The sequence below is a fragment of the Dipodomys merriami genome, unplaced genomic scaffold (assembly GCF_024711535.1).
Source record: "Dipodomys merriami isolate MVZ:Mamm:240054 unplaced genomic scaffold, mDipMer1.0.p SCAF_69, whole genome shotgun sequence".
NCBI lineage: Eukaryota > Metazoa > Chordata > Mammalia > Rodentia > Heteromyidae > Dipodomys > Dipodomys merriami.
In genome coordinates, this window is record NW_027206279.1 from 1,970,242 (window position 1) to 1,992,138 (window position 21,897).

Consider the following 21,897-nt stretch of genomic DNA (forward strand, 5'->3'; position numbering starts at 1 on the left):
CTCTAACAGGTCAAATGCAGGAAATCTACTAAGCTTAATATAAAGGAAAAAAGACAAAAATGTATGTTTTTCTAGGTCGGACTTCAATGGGGAAGAAAACTTAACAAAAACAACTGTCAGGCTGAGAACACCAAACCGCATACATTTTGCATTTCCCTTTGTAACGCTTTCATGAGAAAGGTAACCAGTCATAGCACCTCCTTATCCACTGGAAGCAGTGCCCACCGCAGAACCCCCAGACAGTCAATAGGAAAATGGATGTGGCACCCGTGCAATCTTCCCACAATTCCATCAAGAGGAAGAAGGCAGCCTGTTTGCATACTTGTGTCTAAAAGGCCAATTCCATTTGTCCCCTGAGGGTAAAATGACAGATACAGATCAATGACCCTCCCATAAAAGTAAACACACTAGAGGGAGAAAAAGAAAAAGAAAAACCTGGGAATTGAAACTCTTTAAACATAATTTTGTTACATACAAATACTCAAGCCAAAATAGAAAAGGTTAAGTTTTTCCACCAGACATGCATTTTGAGCTATGGTGAAATAGTACCATGACCCAAAGAAAATATATGTTTTATATAATGCTCACAAATTTATAATTATATATGGACAGCATTCAATTAAACCTCTATATATTTTCTATTCTTTCACATCATTCCTGTTATATAATTCTTTGAAACTAAATTCAATTACATATAGTGTGCCAAAGCTTTTTAAAAGTATATATGCTTGCAATGTATACAATAAGATGTATATACAACATAAAGCTTCTTACTACACCAACACTTAATTTTTTCCACTTTCTCATTCACCAAAAAAATTAAAATTTTAACAATGCTCACAATATGAACAATACAAAGATGAAAGGGAAGTCAAATTACTCCGGTAACTTAAAAGTCATTACCTAAACAGGCAGTGGTGGTTTATGCCTGTAATCCTAGTAACTCAGGAGGCTGAGATCTAAGAATTGTGGTTGGAAGTCAGTCGCCTTGATAGGAATGTCTGTGAGACTCTTATTTCCAAACCACCAAAAGCTGGGAGTGTAGCAGTGGAGCTGTGGCTCAAGTAGTAGAGCACCAGCCTTGAGTGAAAAAGCTAAAATACAGTGCCCAAGCCCAGAGTTCAAGCTCTAAAACCAGCCTGCATGTGCACACTCGCACATGCACGCACACACGCACGTGCACATATACACAGTCTTGAATTACTGGACCAGAAAGATAATTAGGTTAGTTGTGAGAATTACAATATTATGGCCCCAACTAATTAGAAATAGTATGAAAGGAAGATTCTTGATTAACATGGTGAAATCATTCCACCAAATCACATGGTAAATAAGTACTAGTAGTCATAAAATTGAGATTTCTGATATAAAATCCATTCAAAAATTCCCTAGCAAAACAGTATACAACTTTTTTTTTTGTCACATTCAGATTTCTAGAGAGATTAGCACCTTCTCTGAAATCAAACTGCAGAACTGTTAAAGTGTTAAAAAATTCCTCAATAATGTCAACCTATTTGTAAATCAAAGCAGGAAACGGGACATGGATGTTATGTACTTGTCATTGTAGTACAAAAGTAGTACAAAGCCCTAGTTAACAAGCCAGTACAAATAAAAAGTAAGGCATTGTTGAAGTCCTTAGTAGTGACTCTGACTTTAACTTATTAGCTTAGCCAAAATGCTACTAGAATATACTTCCTTAAATTATTAATTTATGAGTTTTTCTTAAGTCTCTTCCTGAGGCAAGGTATACTGGATGTATGTAAATAAACAGAAAGCTTTTATAATGGTCTAATAATATGCTACACATACAAATAACCTTTTTAAATGTATGTTGAATGTACAATCTTATAAATCAAGTTTATATAAATAGACTACATAATTTAAAAAATATGTGAGATCCTCTAGGAAGTCCACACACAATTCATAAAAAATTAAACATAAGCCTATTGCATATAATTGATCTGGATACATGCTTATATCAGAATCAGTGTTGGTTTGATGTTGAAAAGTCACACACAATTTCAAATAAGTATGAGAAAGTACCACATACGGTGAGAAAATTTATTTGCAATACTGTTTTTTATCCACGAGGATGATTGCAAAATACATCAGGTAATGTCTTTTTAATATTCAGGTTCTTTAACTAGATACCTTAGTATTGTAGAAACACAGATATTAAAATCGAATTTAGTTAACTCTAATTTATGCGAAGCTTGATTGTGAGGAATAGCTGCTAAGAGGACGCTGCATTGTTGATTCATACACAGCATTTTACTTAACTGTATTAGATAATAGCAGTGCTCCTAAAGGAGTATAAAAAGCAAAGTGATTAGCAGTCATTACTGTTAATTAGTGCTCACATTACATTACTTGGTATGAATCTCCTTTAAGTTGAATGCATGGAAAGTTTATTTTTGAAGGTTTGCTCAACCTTGCTTAGGTAAGTACTGGGACTGGCCGTCAACTACCAGTAAGCAGAATGAAAAACAGGGACCGATCAGCATGCAATTAGTATGTCTAAGTTTCTAAACAGGAAAAGGGTTGAGGAGAATGAGTAAAACTGGAAACTCATACTTCACATTCTGAAATCTCACTGATAAAAGGAGGAAATGTGTGTTTATCAAACTTGCTGTGAGTGCACACAGTTCATTTGGAGTCCTGTAAACAATTGCCTTGCTGCCCATTTCCAAATGCATGTGAAAATCTTGGGCATTCAGAGCATCGTATTTAGCAGGCAAGGTCACGCTAGTGCTGCCCTGGAAATGGGAAATTAGGAAAACCTGGCAATCAGGGGTTTAGGAGGGACCAGAAAAGCCCTGAGGCTGGATCACCATCTTTCACCACCAGCCAGGCTGTCTCTGCTTATTCAGTATTAACACAACAAGGCTGTGAGTGAGTGAAAATAACTATGTACCTAACTGGGACATAGGCTTTCTTGTTTAGAAAATGACAGACATTTGTCACAGGAAAAAAGAAAAATCTCTCAAACAGAGCTTTCAAAAACCAGCTCTGAAAGAAAAACAGGCTCCTCTTGAACCTCCAGAAAGGACCTAGGAACCACAGACATCCTGCGGATTATCAGGTTTCCTTTCTCTTATACCAGGCTATACATCTTTAAATTTTGGTCAAGTCTTTAACAAAGAAGCATCAAAAGCAATCCATGCTCATTAGAAAACAAAAATAAAAAAAACCCAAACATGCAAATACTACATACATTCAGGCTGAAAGTTATCCTTCAGAGGTTTTTCTATATGTGCATGTATACGAATGCATTTACAAAGATGTTTCCCTCTCTCAACACATAAGGATGCTGTTCTGCACCTTCATTTTTAATGCCATAGAGCATCTCACTGTATATGGACATCACAGTTTAGACTGCCAATCACTTACAAATCTTCAAGTGTGTCTGTGGCTTTTCCCCCCACGGGGAACTGTTTGGTGAAAGGAGTATTTTGGGTTTCTGGTGAGTTCTGCCAAACTAACCTCAGAAAGGCCAAACAATTTATAGGGTTTCTATCAGCACACCATGCATAAGTCACAGCAAGCTCCCACTGAGAGAGCTTGTACTTTTATTTCTCTTTGAAATGCCTGTTCATATCCTTACCCATATATTTATTTGGAGACAGGTTTGCAAACATCCTTTACCAAATGCTGATTTCATTAACAGATATGGTTTAATAAGGAGACAGTAAGTGTGAACATTTGAAGACCTTATCAGTGTTAGTAACTGTACAGGAGTGTATTTTACAACATATGCTACAGAAGGGATTTCCTAACCCCCACCAAAAAAAAAAAATCTGAATTGGGATTGAAAGATGATTGCACAGAAACGATCTATTCTTTCCATAAATGGGGAGGGGAGGAACCCTCTAATACTAAGCTAGTATGTTTTCCTGTTGTCTCTTACCTTTCTGTTATCCCATGGGACAATCTGAACATGTGTGTGTGTGTGTGTGTGTGTGTGTGTGTGCGCGCGCGCGCATGCGTGTGTGTGTGTGTGTGTGTGTGTGTGTGTGTCCAGGATTTAAACTAAGGGCCTGGGATCTGTCCCTGAGTGTTTCTGCTCAAGGCTAGTTATCTACTACATGCTTGAGTCACAGCTCCACTTCCAGCTTTTTTGGTGGTTAAATGGAGATAAGAGTCTCATGGATTTTCCTTCCCAGGCTGGCTTTGAACCACGATCCTCAGATCTCAGCCTCCTGAGTAGCTAAGACTACAGGTGTGAGCCAATAGTGCCTGGCTGAACATATTTTTTTAAATCACTGTTTTATTAGATATTTTAGTAAGTCAAGGAAAGAGACTCTTTTTTTTTTGTCGGTCGTGGGGCTTGAACTCTGGGCCTGGGCGTTGTCCTTCAGCTCTTCAGCTCAAGGCAAGCGCTCTACTACTTGAGCTACAGCGCCACTTCCGGTTTTCTGGTGGTTTATTGGAGATAGGAGTCTCACGGTCTCTCCTGCCCGGGCTGGCTTTGAACCGCGATCCTCAGATCTCATCCTCCTGATTAGCTAGGATTACAGGCGTGAGCCACCAGCGCTCGGCTCAGGAAAGAGACTCTTAACTATGAGTGGTGTACATATTTTTCATGGTATTAATATCCAAAAAAGGATCAGTTAAAAGGTGTGATTCTGGTGAGAAACACCAAGTATAGGGAAAAAAATTCTAAATGTCCCATTCTAGAGCTGGGTACACAGCTCAGGTGGTAGGGTGACTGCTTGCCTGCCCAGCAAATACAAGGCCCTGAATTCAAACTCCAGTACTGCCAAAAAGGAGGGGGGAGGGAGGGAGGGAAGGAGGGGGAAGACGGGGGGGGGGGGGAGGGGGGGAGAGGAAGGGAAGAGGGGGCAGGAGAGAGAGAGAGAGAGAGAGAGGACCCCCAAAAGGAACTCCTATATACTGTTGGCAGGAATACAAGAATACAAATAAATCAATTTAGCCAGCCACTATGGGAATAAGTTAGAAAGTTCTTTAAGAAACTGAAAGTGAAACTATGAAAGTACAATATGATTCTGCTATATCCGTTTTGGCATATATCCAAAGGAATGTAAATCAACATCCAAGACAGTATACACCTTATGTTTTCAGTAGCACTACTGACAGTAGCCAGTATATAGAATCCAAGCTTGGTGACTAACCATCAATTAGAGAAAGAAAAGGTGACACATATAAACCAGGGAGTATTATTTAGCTATAAATAAGAATGAAATTATGCCATTTTCAGAAAAATAAGTGGAACTGGAGATGTTAAGTGAGATAATCCAGAAACAGGTTTTTGGAATGTTGCCATAATAATAATAATAATAATAATAATAATTATTATTATTATATGCAAGGCAGATTGTTTTGAGGGACAAACAGCAGGTGGAAGTTGGGGGAGGTAAGGGCAAAAGATGGATATTACACAAGTACATTAGGTCTATGTATGAAAAGGGCACAATGAGACCCACTGGAACGTGTTACAAAGAAGGACATTAAAATTACTAATATAGTTATACAAGAGGGGTTCTTACTGGTGTTTACAAGTGCATACAATGTACTTGATCAAATTCTGCCCACCTACCATTTTCTAAGTCCTCTCCTTCATGCTGCCACATTTCTGCAATTACTTTCGGCTAATTCTTTCTTAAATGTTCCTTTCCCTCTGGTTCAAATTAATTCAACTTATGTCCTCCTCACAGAGCTTAGACACTGACCAAGCAGCCAAATACACTAACTGCTAATACATATTTAATATAAAACATGTTTAAATTTAAATGAAATTACAAACTAGAAATTTTTTCTTCTTCAAAAGGATATTTAATGCTTATATAATATATATAATAATCTCTCTATATATAGAGATAATATATTTTATGCATATAATTTGTATCTATTACATTAGATTATTTTTGCAAGTACTTGTTATATTGTACATGCTTGCATTATTATTTGCAAAAATAATCTAATGTAATAGATACAAATTCAAAACATAAAAAAAGAAATAGTTGAGGAAGTTAGGAACAAAGTCCTTTCTTTGTATCCCTGTCCCTTATCCTCCATCGCTATGTCCAAACCATCAGCCAGCAACTCTTTCTCTAATTTATATCACTTTATACTCTCTTCTCTTTGAGTCTCACTTACTATCTTTCTTGAGAAAGTAATATCACACCAACCTAGCAAGATGTAGGCCCTGAATTTAAACCCATTACTACTGAGAGAGAGAGAGCGCACACAGATAGGATATAAAATATTTTTTATTTATTTATTTTTATTTTATTTTATTTTATTTTTTTTTGGTCCGGTTGTGGGGCCTGAACTCTGGGCCTGAGCACTGTCCCTCAGCTCTTCAGCTCAAGGCCAGTGCTCTACCACTTGAGCCACAGCGCCACTTCCGGCTTTTTTCTTTTTGCTTATGTGGTGCTGAGGAATCGAACCCAGGGCCTCAGGCATGCAAGGCAAGCGCTCTACCACTGAGCCACCTTCCCAGCCCCAGGATATAAAATATTAAGATCACAATATTTACAATAAACAGCTATGATCATTGCCTCTGATTATCAATATTGCCATATAAAAGCTATAAAAATTAGCCATGGAGCTCTAACATAGCTCTAGCTATGTTAAACATACTCTTTGCCACTACTGAACTATGTTATTATGCCCCATTGTTCTTCAATGTGCCTTCTCCTTTCTCCCACTATTTCCCAGTAGTATCCTCATAATCTTTCAGTTAGCCATGTATTTTCACTTTTGACACCAGGTATTTGAGTGGCTCTACACAGTTGTATTTCTCTAATTCATTTCTTACACTCTTAGAGGTTCAGCCTGATGACCTTAAGGTTGCTTTATAACTCTATTATACTCTTATTCCTTTTGCAAAACCTTCAGGGTAGTGATTTTTGACCCTGCTTCACTACTAGAACTTACACACACACACACACACACACACACACACACACACACGCACGCACGCACACACACACCCCTACAGATTCTACTTGACTCCTAATAGAACTCATTCAAAAATCAAGTACTAGCAGGGTATGAAATCAATACACAAAAATAAGCAGCGTTTTTATACACACCAATGAGGAGATTGTTGAGAAATAATTAAAGAACTTCCATTCATAATAGCCATAAAGTTTTTTAGGAAAAAAATTTAACCTTGGAAAGGAAAAGACATGTACAGTAAAAATACAAACACTGATGAAATTGAAAAGGAATATGAACACACACACACACACACACACACACACACACACACAGAACTTTCAATGTTCATGGATTAGAAAAATAATGTGTTTTTTAAATCTCTGCACTACCCAAGCCCATATATAGAGTCAAAAATATCTCACAGAACTAGAAAAAAACAATCCTAAACTGCATATGGAAGCAGAAAAGATGCTGTGTAGCCAAAAGCAAGCTAGAGGACAAAGAACAAAGCTGGAGACATCACAATACCTGGTTTTCAAGACTTGATATATCCACAGAGCATGGTGTTGTATTTTCTAGGCGTTAGGTAGAGACCCTGGGCCTCTGGTAAGTTTAGTAACTATAATCCTATCAAATACTGCCCAATATTTTATTCCTAAACAGACCGTTCATTATGTAATTCCTTACACATGTCTCACCTAATCATTTGAAAGGACTAATTATGCACAGCTCAGTGAAGTTGCAGCTGGGAATGCACAAGATACTAGTCTGGTGAATCATGGGAATGGACAAGACACTGACTGCTCTGCTCCATCACTGAGTTTTCGTTGAGCCTAGAATCAATACTTAAAGAGCATTTACTGTGCCAATGGACCAGGTTTAATGTCCCAATTTTGGGGACTTGACAAGGCTTGAGGCAAGCTGCATAATGTTGGAGAGCCAGGAACAAGGCTAAGTGTGTGTTTAATTAGCATTGTCTGGGGCCCCCTGCAAATCTTACGGCCATTTTATATTTCTTCACTTCAAATACCTTCAGATATACCTCAAGATCTCAAGTGAAAAGAAAGTCATGAAGTAATTTTTATTATAAGCATGTTTTCTAAAATGGAGATACCAAAAGTATTTTGGAGAGCTGTTTGCTCATCAATTTCATGAAATTGTCAGGCTGGAAATTATTCTTACTACTGATAGTGATTACACTTCCAAAAGGATAGATCCCTTATTTTGAAAACCTTTACTATAATGCCCATTCTGTTAAAGTTTCTACATAGAAAAACAAAAAGCCAATTCAATGTTGGTTTTACATCATACATTAAAACAATATCATGGTGATTCCATAATAGATAAATCATTTCAAATAAAATAATAGGATACATTTTGGACTTAGCTACTTTAATGTCCTTTTAGAGACTCTGAAAACTAGAACATCTCCTAGGCAAAACTCAGCTCTAATATTTGGAGGAGAAATGAGACATAAAAAATAAAACAATAACCTACATATGAAAGTCACTAAAGTGCAATGTATTATAAATAAATGCTGAACATGAAATTAAATCTACATATATTCAATAATTCATTAATATTCAAAGGATAATTAAAATGCAGTTCTATCTTCTTCTAAGAACAAGTGAAGACAAACTTGAAAAATTACAGCTTTTCTAGATTAGTTTTTTTATATGATTACTCAATTATTCATTAGAATATGTATGACCTCTCTTGGAATTTTTGTATCAGTGTTTCAGAAATGGACTGAACTATAAAAACCTAATCATACAATTTCTTTCATAAAAGCAATATATCTCTGATATTTATGTCCTTAAAATACCCCATAGTGAAATGAATATTTCTACACAGGAAAAGAAATAACTATTTAGTTCAAGACAACTTGATAATATCTCTTTAAACTATAGTTATAATTACCAGGTATGAAATTCTAGAGCAGAAGTTGTCAAGATTTAACATTAACAATAATTTATATCATAACTGATGGTTACTATAAAGATAATGGCAAAGCATCCATTTCTCCAAAGACAGCATGGACTGAAAGGAAATTTCTTCTTAATTACTACTAATCTGCCTATTTTTAATTAAATAGATTAGTAATTTATTATCTTTCCATTTCTTGGAGAGCTATTATTACCACAGAGCTTCCTGTTACCAAGTTTGCGATTTTTAAGCAACTCAATTCCTTCTAAGTTCCACCAATCGGTAACATTGGTTTATATTAAAGTCTTAATGTCAAGGTTGGGCACCAGTGATTCATACCTGTAATCCTAGTAACCCATGAGGCTGAAATCTGAGGTTTGCAGTTCAAGCCAGCTTGGGCAGTTTGTGAGACTCTTATCTCTGACTAACCAACATTTTGGATTTGAGTTCCTTCTTTGATAAACCAAATAGTTAAAATTAGCAGGTACTCTCCTGGTGATTTTCTGTGAAAAGTATCTACTTATGCATGTGTAGATGAATAGTAAATTATAAAACAACTCTGTTTTTCTGTCTTTAAAATTCTGAAATACAAAATAAGAACTATTATAATCAAGCAAATTTGAAAGAACTTAGATGACTCCTATATATTTTTATTTTGAATCAAAATCTTTAATTGGTATTGAGCCTGACTAGTACTAATTTTGAAGTACATTCATGAAGCAATGATTTGCAAGTAGGAAATGTTCATAACACTACTTCATGATGAACTCCTGAGAAGGTTGGACTTCTCTGAAGAATGAGCAAATGATGCAATGTCTTTTGGGGGAAGAAAGAATAGAAATCTTTTTATTTATCTTTTTATTGTGAAAATATGTCTCAGACATCCAGGAAATACTGGCTTAAAATTTCCTATTTCATCAGTACACCCTAATGTGAACTGAGTATAGCTGACTGGATAAAATTTATGGTTGAGAAAAATAGGAAACTATATTCAAATAGTTGTTTATCAATGAAAATGTAAGGTCACTGCTCACTATAAAAGCATCTCAACTAGGGGCTGGGAAGGTGGCTCAGTGATAGAGTGCTTGCCTTGCATGCATGAGGCCCTGGGTTCCATTCCCCAGCACCACATAAGCAAAAAGAAAAAAGCCGGAAGTGGCGCTGTGGCTCAAGTGGTAGAGCGCTAGCCTTGAGCTGAAGAGCTGAGGGACAGTGCCCAGGCCCAGAGTTCAGGCCCCTCGACTGGATCCAAGAAAAAAACAAAAAACAAAACAACAAAAAAAAAGCATCTCAACTAGTAAACAGGTACTGAATAGAATACTTACTAGATCTGTGAGTACCATACTTCTAAATTTTGTCTACATAATATCAAGAGTAAGTTCATGTTGGTTATAGAACTGTATGTGCAATGCAAGTACCTAACTGATGCTCCTCTCACCACATTTAAGCAGGCCCAATTGTGTTAGTTCTAACTTATCACTCCCAGCCTTCCCCGCCATCAGCTGCTATCACTTTGATGCTGCCTTATTCTCTCTTCACAATCTTCAATATTAACTGTGTTGTTTGTGTTCTGCCTGTTCTCTTCCATTAGAAATAGTAGTCCACCAAATGGGATTGCATGAAATTGCAGAGCTTCTGCACGGCAAAGGACATAGCTAGCAAGATCAATAGAAAGCCCACCGATTGGGAGAAGATCTTCACTAGCCATACAATGGACAAGTGTCTCATATCTAAAATATACCTGGAACTCAAAAAATTAAATCCCCAACAACAAATTCTCAAAGAAACAACTGCCCAATAAATTAGTGGGCTAAAGCCTTAAAGACAAACTTCTCTGAAGAGGAAATGCTCAACCTCCCTAGCCATAAAAGAAATGCAAATCAAAATAACATTGAGATACCACCTCATCCCAGTTAGAATGGCTATAATCAAGAACTCTAATAACAACAGATGCTGGAGAGGATGTGGACAGAAGGGAACCTTACTGCATTGTTGGTGGGAGTGTAAACTTGTTCAACCACTTTGGAAAGTATAATGGAGGTTCCTCAAAAGACTCCACATAGAGTTCCCCTATGACCCAGCAATCCCACTTTTGGGCATTTACCCAAATGATCACAAACAAGACCACACTAAAGCTACCAGCACAACTATGTTTATTGCAGCCTTATTTACCATAGCTAAGATATGGAACCAACCCAGATGCCCCTCAGTAGATGAATGGATCAAGAAAATGTGGTATATATACACAATGGAATTCTATGCCTCCATCAGAAAGAATGACATTGCCCCATTTGTTAGGAAATGGAAAGACTTGGAAAAAATTATATTAAGTGAAGTAAGCCAGGCCCAAAGAAGCATAGGTCCCATGGTTTCCCTTATTTGCAATAATTAGTATATGTTTGAGTCAAGCAGAAAAGGTCAGATAAGTTGATGTTAGGTAAAATGAACCCCAAGATAAGTATTCAAATGTTTTTTCTTTCATGCAATTGTTTCTAACATATTTCTAAGATGATTTATTTGTTGCTTTGTATGTCCCTCCCCTACGGTATAACCCCTGCTTTCACTGTATTTGATGTTGGTATAATTTGTGAAGGGGAAGGGAAAAAACTAATTGTTTAAATAGGGATACAGGTGGACCCAGTGCAACACTGAGATGTACAAGATGCTATGTCGAAAAATGAACTTTACAACTTTGGAGGGGGGTAGGTGGGCTGGGAGTTGAGAAGGGATTGGAAGGGGAAACAAAGGAGGAGGCAACAATGCTTGATAAGAAATGTACTCATTACCTTGCCCATGTAATTGTAACCCCTCTGTATGGTATTTTCACAATAAAAAAAAAATGGGGGCTGGTAAGGTGGCTCAGTGGTAGAGCATTTGCCTTGCATGCATGAGGCCCTGGGTTCGATTCCTCAGCACCACATAAGCAAAAAGAAAAAAGTCGGAAGTGGTGCTGTGGCTCAAGTGGTAGAGCACTAGCCTTGAGCTGAAGAGCTGAGGGACAGCGCCCAGGCCCAGAGTTCAGGCCCCATGACCGGACACCCCCCCCCCCCAAAAAAAAGTAACTAGTTACTCCACATACCTTGACAAGTTTCAAAAGCTCATAGAGGTCTTCAACCTCATCACCTTCACATTTGGAGTACACATGTCCCGTATCCAAGCTCTTGCCTGTTATGGTCCTGCGGTAGAGGGGAAGGGACATTGCTTCTGCATACAAGTCAATGGTGTGGTGACCCACTGTCTGATACATGTAGCTATCCAATTCATCAGTTCCCACTGCAATAATGAAAGTAGAAAGGATTAGTAAAACAGTGTGAAATGAAATGGATTTGAACAGCTTGAAGAGTAGTCAGCACAGAACTCAAAAGTTTCCTATAAGATCTCTGCAGTAATACAATGGAATAATATGTAAACACTGTGTATTTGTCTGTAGTCCCGTCTGGATCATAGCAGCTGTAATCATCTCTACTACTAATTACTAATAAAACTATAAATAAATTATTATAACTATATGCAACAATGTTTAAAGGGAAGAGTAATGTTTTCAATAAATTTTGATTGGTTTATTCAATTAAAATTTTTATTATATAAATATTTTTCTATCTTTCAAGGTTATTCACAAGGTCACTACTTAGTAAGCAGCAGTATTTTTTGGAAAACACTTAGATGTTCTTGGTATAGTTTCACAAATTATCAATATGGGTAAATATTCAAAATAGATGTTAGACCACGTTATATGAAATGAATGGACTTAGAAATATATAACAATACATTTTTTAATCTCAATTATTTTTTAGAAAAAGTATTGTGCATATTTACAAAGATTATTTTTAAAGATTCATCACAGCATAGTATGAATACAAATGCATTCATTAATATAATTTTTAAAGAGTTTTTTTCAAAGTGTGTTCTCCAGAATATAAATTCCCAAATACATTAATACAAAGGTATTGTAAAAAGGATTGCATGTCAAAAAAATTTACAATATACACACAAAAATTATGCCTAATAGATGTCTTTGTTGCATGTTTTCCTAGGATACTATACTTTCATCTTTTAACTTTATCTATCTACAGAATTCATATATTTCATGGAGGTATTTGTGTGCCAAAGAAGACAGTAGAAATACTACTGTAGAATAATATTTAATGGAATGGAAAATGTTCACAACACATTTAAGAAAAAGAATACACTATAAAATAAGTCAGATGCATATGTATGTTTTGATACCTACGTATATGTGTATGTATTTATGTATGTCAAACAGGCCCAAGACTTCATTTCACATGTTAACTAGTCCATCAAAGAGAAAAATGGAAGTTCTCCACATTATAAGCCATCTCATTTTGCCTAACCAGATTTCTTAAACACACACTGGGTTCCAGCAGAATGGTACTCACAGTATTATTATTATAAATCTGTCTGGTTTGGGTCCAGGCAAGAAGTAGAGATACAAAGTCACCTAAAAACCTTTTATTAGTTTTCTCTCAACCCACAGTTAGACTGGATCTTTAAATGTTTTAGTGTGAAAGGATCTTGTTATACTAAATCAATCTATTCAAAGAAATGTGTGCTTCTTAGAAAGAAACATCCTGCTATCAGTATAATAACTAAAACATTTTGCAGGCTTCAAAAACCTAGTAAAGTTGGGCGCGGGTGACTCATGCCTATAATCCTAGCCACTCAGGAGGCTGAGATCTGAGATCACGGTTCAAAGCCAGCCCGGGCAGGAACGTCCATGAGACTTTATCTCCAATTAACCACCAGAAAACGGGAAGTGGTGCTGTGGCTCAAGTGGTGGAGTGTTTGCCTTGAGCTGAAGAGTGCAGGGACAGTGTTCAGGCCCAGAGTTCAAGACCCACAATTGACAAAACAACAACAACACCAAAAGCCTGGTAAATAACTTTTTTTTAGGCTCCAGTTAATCTTCACCACAATGTAATTTTGTTACATGTCAAACTGGCATGAGATAAAATAAATCACTGTTGTCCAAAGCACTTTAATGAACATGTCAGAAAAGTTACTGCAAGAGATGGTTTTATAAATTTTATAACAAATGCACATTATCACCATTGACGTGAACATCTTTTCCAGACTATCTACTGAAAACACAATATTCTCTAACCAATTTTGTTCCAGAGTCCTTGCTAGTAGTCATTCCTCTTTGAGGTTCTTTTTGCAACATGTCAGAAGGCAAAAGAAGCCATTCAATGATCTCAACTTTTCACTGACTATACTTGAATATCAGCAAAAGTCCCCCTATCTACCAACTCTTCTACAACAGTTACTGTAGATTCAGCTCACTTCTTCCTTAATAATATTCTAATTCCATTTACTCTTAAATTTTTAATCACTAACAGTATTTTAAATAAATGTCTGCATTCCAAACTAACAGGTATGATTTAAAGACATGCTTGTCATTACACTACTCTGCCAGTAAACTATGCACATAAGAAGATTAAACATTAATGACTCCATACAAGATGAATACAATAAATGATGTAGAAAAGCAAACAAGATAGAAACTCAAGAGAGAGAAATCATATCATATGTATATTATGAATAATATAAACATCTGATTTTTAACTACTAAGACCTATCAAGATAGATTAAAAGACCCACCTATCCTGGCTAGCAATATGTTATAGTGTAATCCTGAGAGCTTACTTTTCTTCCATAATACGGAAGTTACATAATGGTTCTCGCTCAGCTTCAAAGTCTTTCTTATTTAAAGTTAGAACTAGAATGCCATTTTCATTTACAAAAAAAAGCTCTTACTTCTGAAAAAATTGGTGATGACTCATCACTAACGTTAACTATTAGACATTTACCATGACTGTATAGAATCTGTGCTATTTATAAAACGCTTTTATTCTCTACTTTCCACATCATTTCCACAGTCAGTTACTTGGGTTTTGATCATGAAAGGAAATTCAAGTAACTGACTAACAGAAGTTCTTGTAGTTCCAGGGATCATTCAAATGAGTTCATTATTCAGTGACCCAATGAATAAGCTTTGAGTGAATTCCTACTGGACACAACTCACTGTGCTAAGTGTTCAGGAGCACTTAATGGAAGATACAAGATATGATGTCTACTTTCAAGAATCTCATAATCAATCTGAGTATTTATAGAAAAAATAAAGGAGAAATTATAAAAGGATATAGAAACAAAAATACAGCAGAAGGCAGTTCCAAGGAAAGGAAGACCTTTAGTGTTAGGTTATAATTCAATTAAATTTACCATATATTATCTCCATGACATGAACTATGATTAATGTTTTCACATACACTACTCCTTAATTCATTTGAAAATAACAGTAGAGCAAAAACATAGGCTGGGAAAAGTTAAAGAAAAGAGATACTAAGAGGATCATATTAAAAGAACCACATAGAAAAGTAGCAATGCATAAAGTTAGGTCAGTGTTTTTTTTTCTTTAAAGTTAGCAGTTAATATCTCTAGTTATATCAGCATAACAAAAGTACAGAAAGTGAAGTGGTAAGTATTCATTCTTTAAAAAGTTATAATCAAGAAATTTCATTGAAAAAAGTAGTCAAAATGAGATTTTTAGACTATAATTAAAAGGTGGAAATAAATTGCTCTATGGTACTCTCAAGTCTCATGTTTGACCTAAATGTAAGAAAACTGAGCTGTACCTTTTCACTAGTAACATTCACATATTACAACATGTCTGCCTGCCACCCTCTCTGAGGCATGAGCCTGTATTTTACTTGTACATTGCCTGCAACACTTGCACATGTGGTGCAGTAGAACATTACTGCACACTGAAGTGAGAGAGTTCCAGTCTCATTTCTGAATGTTTGCACTGGCTATTTTACTTCTGGCAAATTTAACAAAACTCTAAGCTCCAGTATCTCTACCTAGTAAGGATAGGATTAATAATGCTTCCAAGGGTGAAAAATGCCAACCTCTATTTACAGTCCCAGTTCTAATATGGCTAAATACAAGTTGATCTTTTGTTCTCTTTGCCTACTGCATACAGAAAGATATAATTACAAAGCTGAGTTTCAGTCACCTAGAGAACTTCCCAATAAAGGTATACACGTACCTTGGTTTTCATCTGGTCTTAAGTTTGCTAAAGCAACAATCTGATGTCCAGCAGAAACGCACTGCATCATATTATAACAGCTGTCCTTCCCACCACTAAAAAACAAATGAGAGAGAAAGTGGGGGGAGAAAGAGAGAGAGAGAGAGAGAGAGAGAGAGAGAGAGAGAGAGAGAGAGAGAGAGAGAGAGCGCAGATGATTATCCGGTTACTGACCAAAATACAACATAGAATCACTAGATATCAGAATACATTATTTCCTCACCTATTCTGAATAAAAGGACTGTTTCACAATTAGATAATAGTAATAATACATTAATTTCTAAATTTTAAGATAAGCAAATTAATCTCAATGTCTTAAAGTTGCTCCTTTTAAGAGCTTATGAAATTACATGGCATTATAACAAAGACCTCTAAACCAAGTATGGTATTTGCAATAGTGGCTCTAATAAAGTGCTTTACAAATGAAAAATGTTTTAAAATTTACATCCCAGATAAATATACTCAATAATCTGTAATAATAACAATAATCTGTTCAATCGTGAGAAATCTAACTACTGGCTACTATCACAAATCAAATTAAGTTTGATTTCCAACTTCATGATAGATACTTAGTTTCAATCTGTAAGGATGAAAACCCAAATGAGAAGTATCAGTACTTCAGCCATCATGGTATATGCAACCCTGATTTCGGAAGGTCTCAGTGGGAAGGAAAGGATGAGGGGCAAAAGGAATGTTTAAAACCCATGCTCTCTTCAGATTGATATTCCATGCCATTAAGCAGATTTCCCACAACTTCCTTCAGAGAACATACTGCTCACTTTCCCCCAAACAAAAGGGAAATGCTCTACTATCACAATGTGCATTCAGTCAGAACTTAGCCTTACAATTTATTTTAAAATAGGCTGACATTTCCAAGTTTCACAATATTAATTCCTAACTTGAGTTCTCTAGAATGCTGGTGTCTGGGAAAATGTTAGCTGAATACCCTAGGAACAAAGGCTTTCCAAGGCAAACAACCTTGCTAAATGCCAAACAAATCACTCTCATTTAGAACCCCACTGAATAGCTGATAGATGAGTTCAGCCAATTGCAAGTCAAAAAATTTTTTTGGGAAAAAGAATCTAACTGAAGACGTAAAGACTTTTTCCCAGGTAAGCACTCTACTACCTTGGACAAGACTCCAGTTCTTCTGAAGTTTTGAACTCCAGTTTATTGTGAAGACGATGTCTTGTACTCTTTGTCCAGAGCTAGGCTCAGACTGCAATCCTCCTACCTATGCTTCCCACATAACTGGGAATAGACTTCCCAGTGTTTGATGAAAGAGGTGGTGGGGAGGGAGGGTGGCTACCTCAAACCATGTCCCTCCAGCTCTTGCTTTCTGAGTAACTACATACAACACCAGCTACAGGTACAGGTCCTGTTGCTCAGCTTTGTGTTATTATTCACTAAGCAATGACATGTAACAGCTAATTATATGGCATTTATATCAGGCATTATAAATAACCCAGAGATGATTATACAGGAGAGTGTACTTGAGTTGTATACAACATTTTACATGAAGCACTTGGCATTTACAGATATAGAGTATCCATGGTGGTCCTGGAACCAATCTCCCATCGATACCAGGCATGACAATACATGTTAGGTGGAAAAGTCTACAGACCCAGACTTTTAATTCCTAAATTACTAAACTAAGCTAGTCAATGTGCTTAGGTTTACATGCCTCAGTTAAAAAAAAAAAAAGAAAAAGACTTGTCTAGAAAATCCCAGGTGTCATAGTACGATAAACTTAGTAAATTACATATTAAGAAAACAAGGTTGTATGTTCTAAAGCTATTTAAATATTTCACTTATTCCCTAAAACACATCTTATTTCTCATTCTCTGTATGTTTGCCTCTCCTGTACATACACAGACACACGAGTGGCAAATATTGTGTTGTTTAAATGCCTATTTTATATGTAATAATTACATAATAGGTATGTAATACATGGGCATTCATATAAGTGTGTGCATTACTATATATAGCTTGTGTATTCATTACTATGTATTTCCTGACATTTATATAGCTCTTTAAATTTAACAATTTCCAAACATTGCGTTTTTCATTTTAATAGTAACATAGCTTTTCATTGAAGAGGATAATGAACTATGCCAATCTTTACTTCTCTCCCATACTTCTGCCTTCAATTGGCTTGCATTCCTCTGCCACTTTTGACGAAATGAATGTGAATAACTTATTTACTGGGCTACTTTTCTCGTTTATCTAGAACAAATGAAAACCACATCCCCTTTACAGGGGGAATTTACTGAATTGCAGTGTTTATTGTCCCACTGTGGCCTAGTCTAAAAGTGGCGGGAAAGTCCAAGTAACTGAAAGGAGTCCAGCCACTGAGGAAAGATGGGAGCATTTTATCAAGAAATCTTTAACCGGTCGATTGTCAACTTAGGATCGTTACCGAGTCTATTGCGTTAGAACGATTTAAAAAGTGTCTCGGACACTATTCTGGATCCAAGTCTGGCACAGGTGACAAGGAGTCTGAACTCCCGAGCTGATGCTCTTGTGTTTGAAACGCTGCCGTGGGGCCGGGTCTAGGCTAGAGAACTTTACAACCTCCGACACCTAAATGGGGGGCTCTACACACCCCGCAGGTGCGCAGGATGCGGGAAGGCCGCTTCCAACAACCGGAGTCTCGCAGGCGGCCGCACCCTGGGGTAGCAAACTCAAAAACAGAAGAAAAAGGAGCAAAACAACACTGCCGTCCGCCGTCCGCCAGGAGGGGCGGGGGAGGGCGGAACCGGTGGGGCCCGAAGGCGTCGCCCGCCCGGGCGGCCCGGCACACATGGGTGAGGACCCGCCCCGGGGAAGCAGCCCCGGGGAAGGCGGCAGCTCCGACCCTCCGACTGGGCGCGAGGCCGCGGCGCCGGCCCTCAGCCCCTTCCCAGGGACTCAGACTAAGCCCGGAAGCCAGGCCGGGCGCGCCGGAGGCGTGCGGGCTAGGACCGGGCCCCGCTGGCCGGGGAACGCCCGCAGACGCCTCTCTCGGTGTCCCGGAGAAACCAGGCCGGCCCGAGGCGCCAGCACGGACGCCCTATCTTTCCACCCGGGGGCGGCAGCCGGGGGCCGGTGAGGGAACGCGGAGGCGGCCTGGCGACTCGTTACCTGATCAGGGCCGCGACCCTCATGCTGACCGCCGAGCGCATGCGCGGCGGGACCTGGAGGCCGGCGCGTCGCAAGTGTGACGTAGGCGGGTCCTCGCCCGTGTTGTCCGCGCCGCTGCCTGTCCGCGGGGCGACGTCGCGGCCCAGTCGCCGGTCCCCCCGGACCCCTGGAGCACCGAGGAAACGCTACCGCGGCGCCCGTCCTTCTGGCGATGGCCTCTTGGCTCAAATACGAGGAAAAAAAACTACAAAGGAAAGTTCGGGCGTGTCCTGGACACCTAAGTAAGGGCGCCAAAGTTGCGTCGAGGCCCCGCCGCCCGGCCCGGCCCGCGGCGCGGGGTCGGCGTCGACGTCGGTAAGACGGCGTTCGCGGCCGGCTACGGGGTGGCGGGTGGGGCCGCTCGCCCTCTCCCCCTCACTGGGCCGCGCCAGGAAAGGAACCGCACACCTGGGCTGCTCTTCGAGTCCGTGGGGTCGCGGTGTGAGCCGAGGTCAGAGGTCAGGGTCGAGTCGGGGTCGGGCCCCTCCTGGTTTTGCCCACCAGTCCCGCGCCCGGGCCAGATAGCTTCAGCGTGCTCTGAGCCCGAGGCAGGCTGCTTTCCAGAAAGGGGACTGCGCCGCCGAACGAATCCAGAGCGCTTACCCAGTGCCGCGTGCACCAGGTGCTGCTGAGGCCCGCCGGGCGCATGCGCAGGCAAAGCCGCCCGGCGGCCTGGCGTCAGAGCCGTAGAGATAGCTGAGGAAACAGCACGCAGTGCGTTAGAAAGGGAGGAATCGGGAAGCCGGGCGCCCGTGGCTCACACCTGTCATCCTAGCTACTCAGGGGGCTGAGATCTGAGGATCACGGTTCAAAGCCAGCCCGGGCGGGAAAGGCCGTGAGACTCTGATCTCCAATAAACCACCAGGAAACCGGAAGTGGTGCTGTGGCTCAAGCGGTAGAGCACTGGCCTTGAGCTGAAGAGCGGAGGGTCAGCTGCCAGGCCCGGAGTTCAAGCCCCACGACCGACCAAAAAAAAAAAAGAAATTGGGAGGGACGAATAGAATGTCTAGGAAAGCTTTATTGGTGAGGTAAGTTGAACTCAATTTAAAGGGAAGAGTTAGCTGTGTAAAGAGCCGAGCACCAGGTAGAAAGGAAATTAGACCCAAGCCTCAAGTGCTTATGGAAAAAACAAGATGAAAGAAGTCTTGTAATTTAAGCAAAACGAACAAAAAGAAGGTCACGATTAGGGTGAGAGCTGAGGTATGGTGATGGAAGGGGAGGATCAAACAGTGTATGTAAGCCGTACAGGTTTTAGAACAAAGCTGTGATAAAACTGAAAGGATGATGGTACTGTGCTGTGTGGAGAACTATTGAGTTCCCTATTGGGGCCCTGTCTACAATCCAGAAAAGAGGTGATAAAGGAGACAGGTTGGTGAGAAATGAGGATTCTGACTGTCTTAAAGAGCCAATAATATTGGATGGATTAGTTGTAGAAAGTTAGAGCAAAGACCTAAGTAAGCTAACATAGGTAAGGAATTTATATCATTTCAATGCATGGCACACCTTCAGTTTTATTGTAGTATGATCTTATTATCTCCAAATAGTTGGTATGGGTGACTAGAGCAGGGGTTTTCTGCATATCAGTTTCATTATCTAAAATTCTGCAGCTTTAAGTCTGTGAGCTTGGGGATATAACTCCATTGATAGAATGCTTGCCTAGCATGAACAAGGCTATGGGTTTTTTTCCTTGAGCTAGAGGAGGGAAAACAATACATTCAAGACCAAATGGGCTATTGTCCATCTTGGAATTATAAACATTTTCCTATCATCAGTTATGCATTTGGAGTTTTAGCTAATTTGATAAGATAAATACATTAAACAAGTATTGACAATACATGAAATTACATTTTTGAAAGTGCTGAACTATATATTAGAAAAGAAGATACTGAAGTCATTGTAAAAGAATACTAATTTTTAACTTGTTCGTGTCCCCCCACACTCTTCTGAAGCATCTTTGTATTCTCTCTCCTTCAGGTCCTTGTTCTCTTGTAAAGGGTCTTTTCTTTTAAAACTATCTAAACCTGAATTCTGTCAATCAGTGGATTTTTTTTTCTGGCTGTCTAATATAATACCTGTGTTTATTCTTCTTAGATACTCTTGGCCTTCCTCATAGTGCCTTCTCAGAATCACCATACAACTTTCTTTGATTGAATGTCCCACCAGGGCCACCATAAAAATGGTAGGTTAAATTCACTATAGTTTAGTAAACAAATTTGCATCTCTGAGATTAACATATCAGAATCGTCTTAAACCAGTTCTTAGGCTTATAAAAAAATTTTAGAAGTTTTTCAAATAGATTAAACAAAACCAAAACAATTCTTGACCACCATCTCCCAAATGTTCTGTTAAAAACAAAAATTTAGGAGATTAGGTTGTAGTTCAGTCAGTGGTAGAATATTGTCTAGAATAAGCAAGATCCCAGAGTGATCCCCACCATTGAAAAAGAAGGCAAGAGAAGAGGAGAGCAACCCAAGGTGAGACTGAAATTCAAAGCACCTAACATGGCAGTTACCAACCACTGTTAGATGTGTAGGTGAGACTTGAGAAAATGCCTATGATGGGTCAAAAGAGAAGGCAGGGAGACACAGATTGTAATGCAAGTTGAAGACAACACAGAAAGGGAAGAGTAGAAAGAGTCCCAGTTTATCCGTAGGCATCTCTGAGCCATTGTTGTCTATTACAGAAATTCCATATTGGGCAAAGATAGCTCAATTCTAGTATCTCTGTTGTGCTCAGTGATTATCTGACAGCCATGCAGGAAAAACTTGGACTGATGCAAGCTCAGTAATGCCTCTGAG

At 38.8% G+C, this 21,897-nt stretch overlaps 1 protein-coding gene across 1 annotated transcript; it reads right to left on the minus strand.

The window, feature by feature from the left end:
- Nucleotides 1-2,568: 2,568 nt before the first annotated feature.
- Nucleotides 2,569-19,272, minus strand: Dph6 (diphthamine biosynthesis 6). Its single transcript, XM_070005726.1, is given in 5 exon segments — nt 2,569-2,640; nt 2,643-2,756; nt 11,912-12,105; nt 15,899-15,993; nt 19,061-19,272. Coding segments are annotated over 5 exon segments (516 nt in total). The 5' UTR covers nt 19,102-19,272.
- Between the last annotated feature and the right edge of the window lie 2,625 nt (nt 19,273-21,897).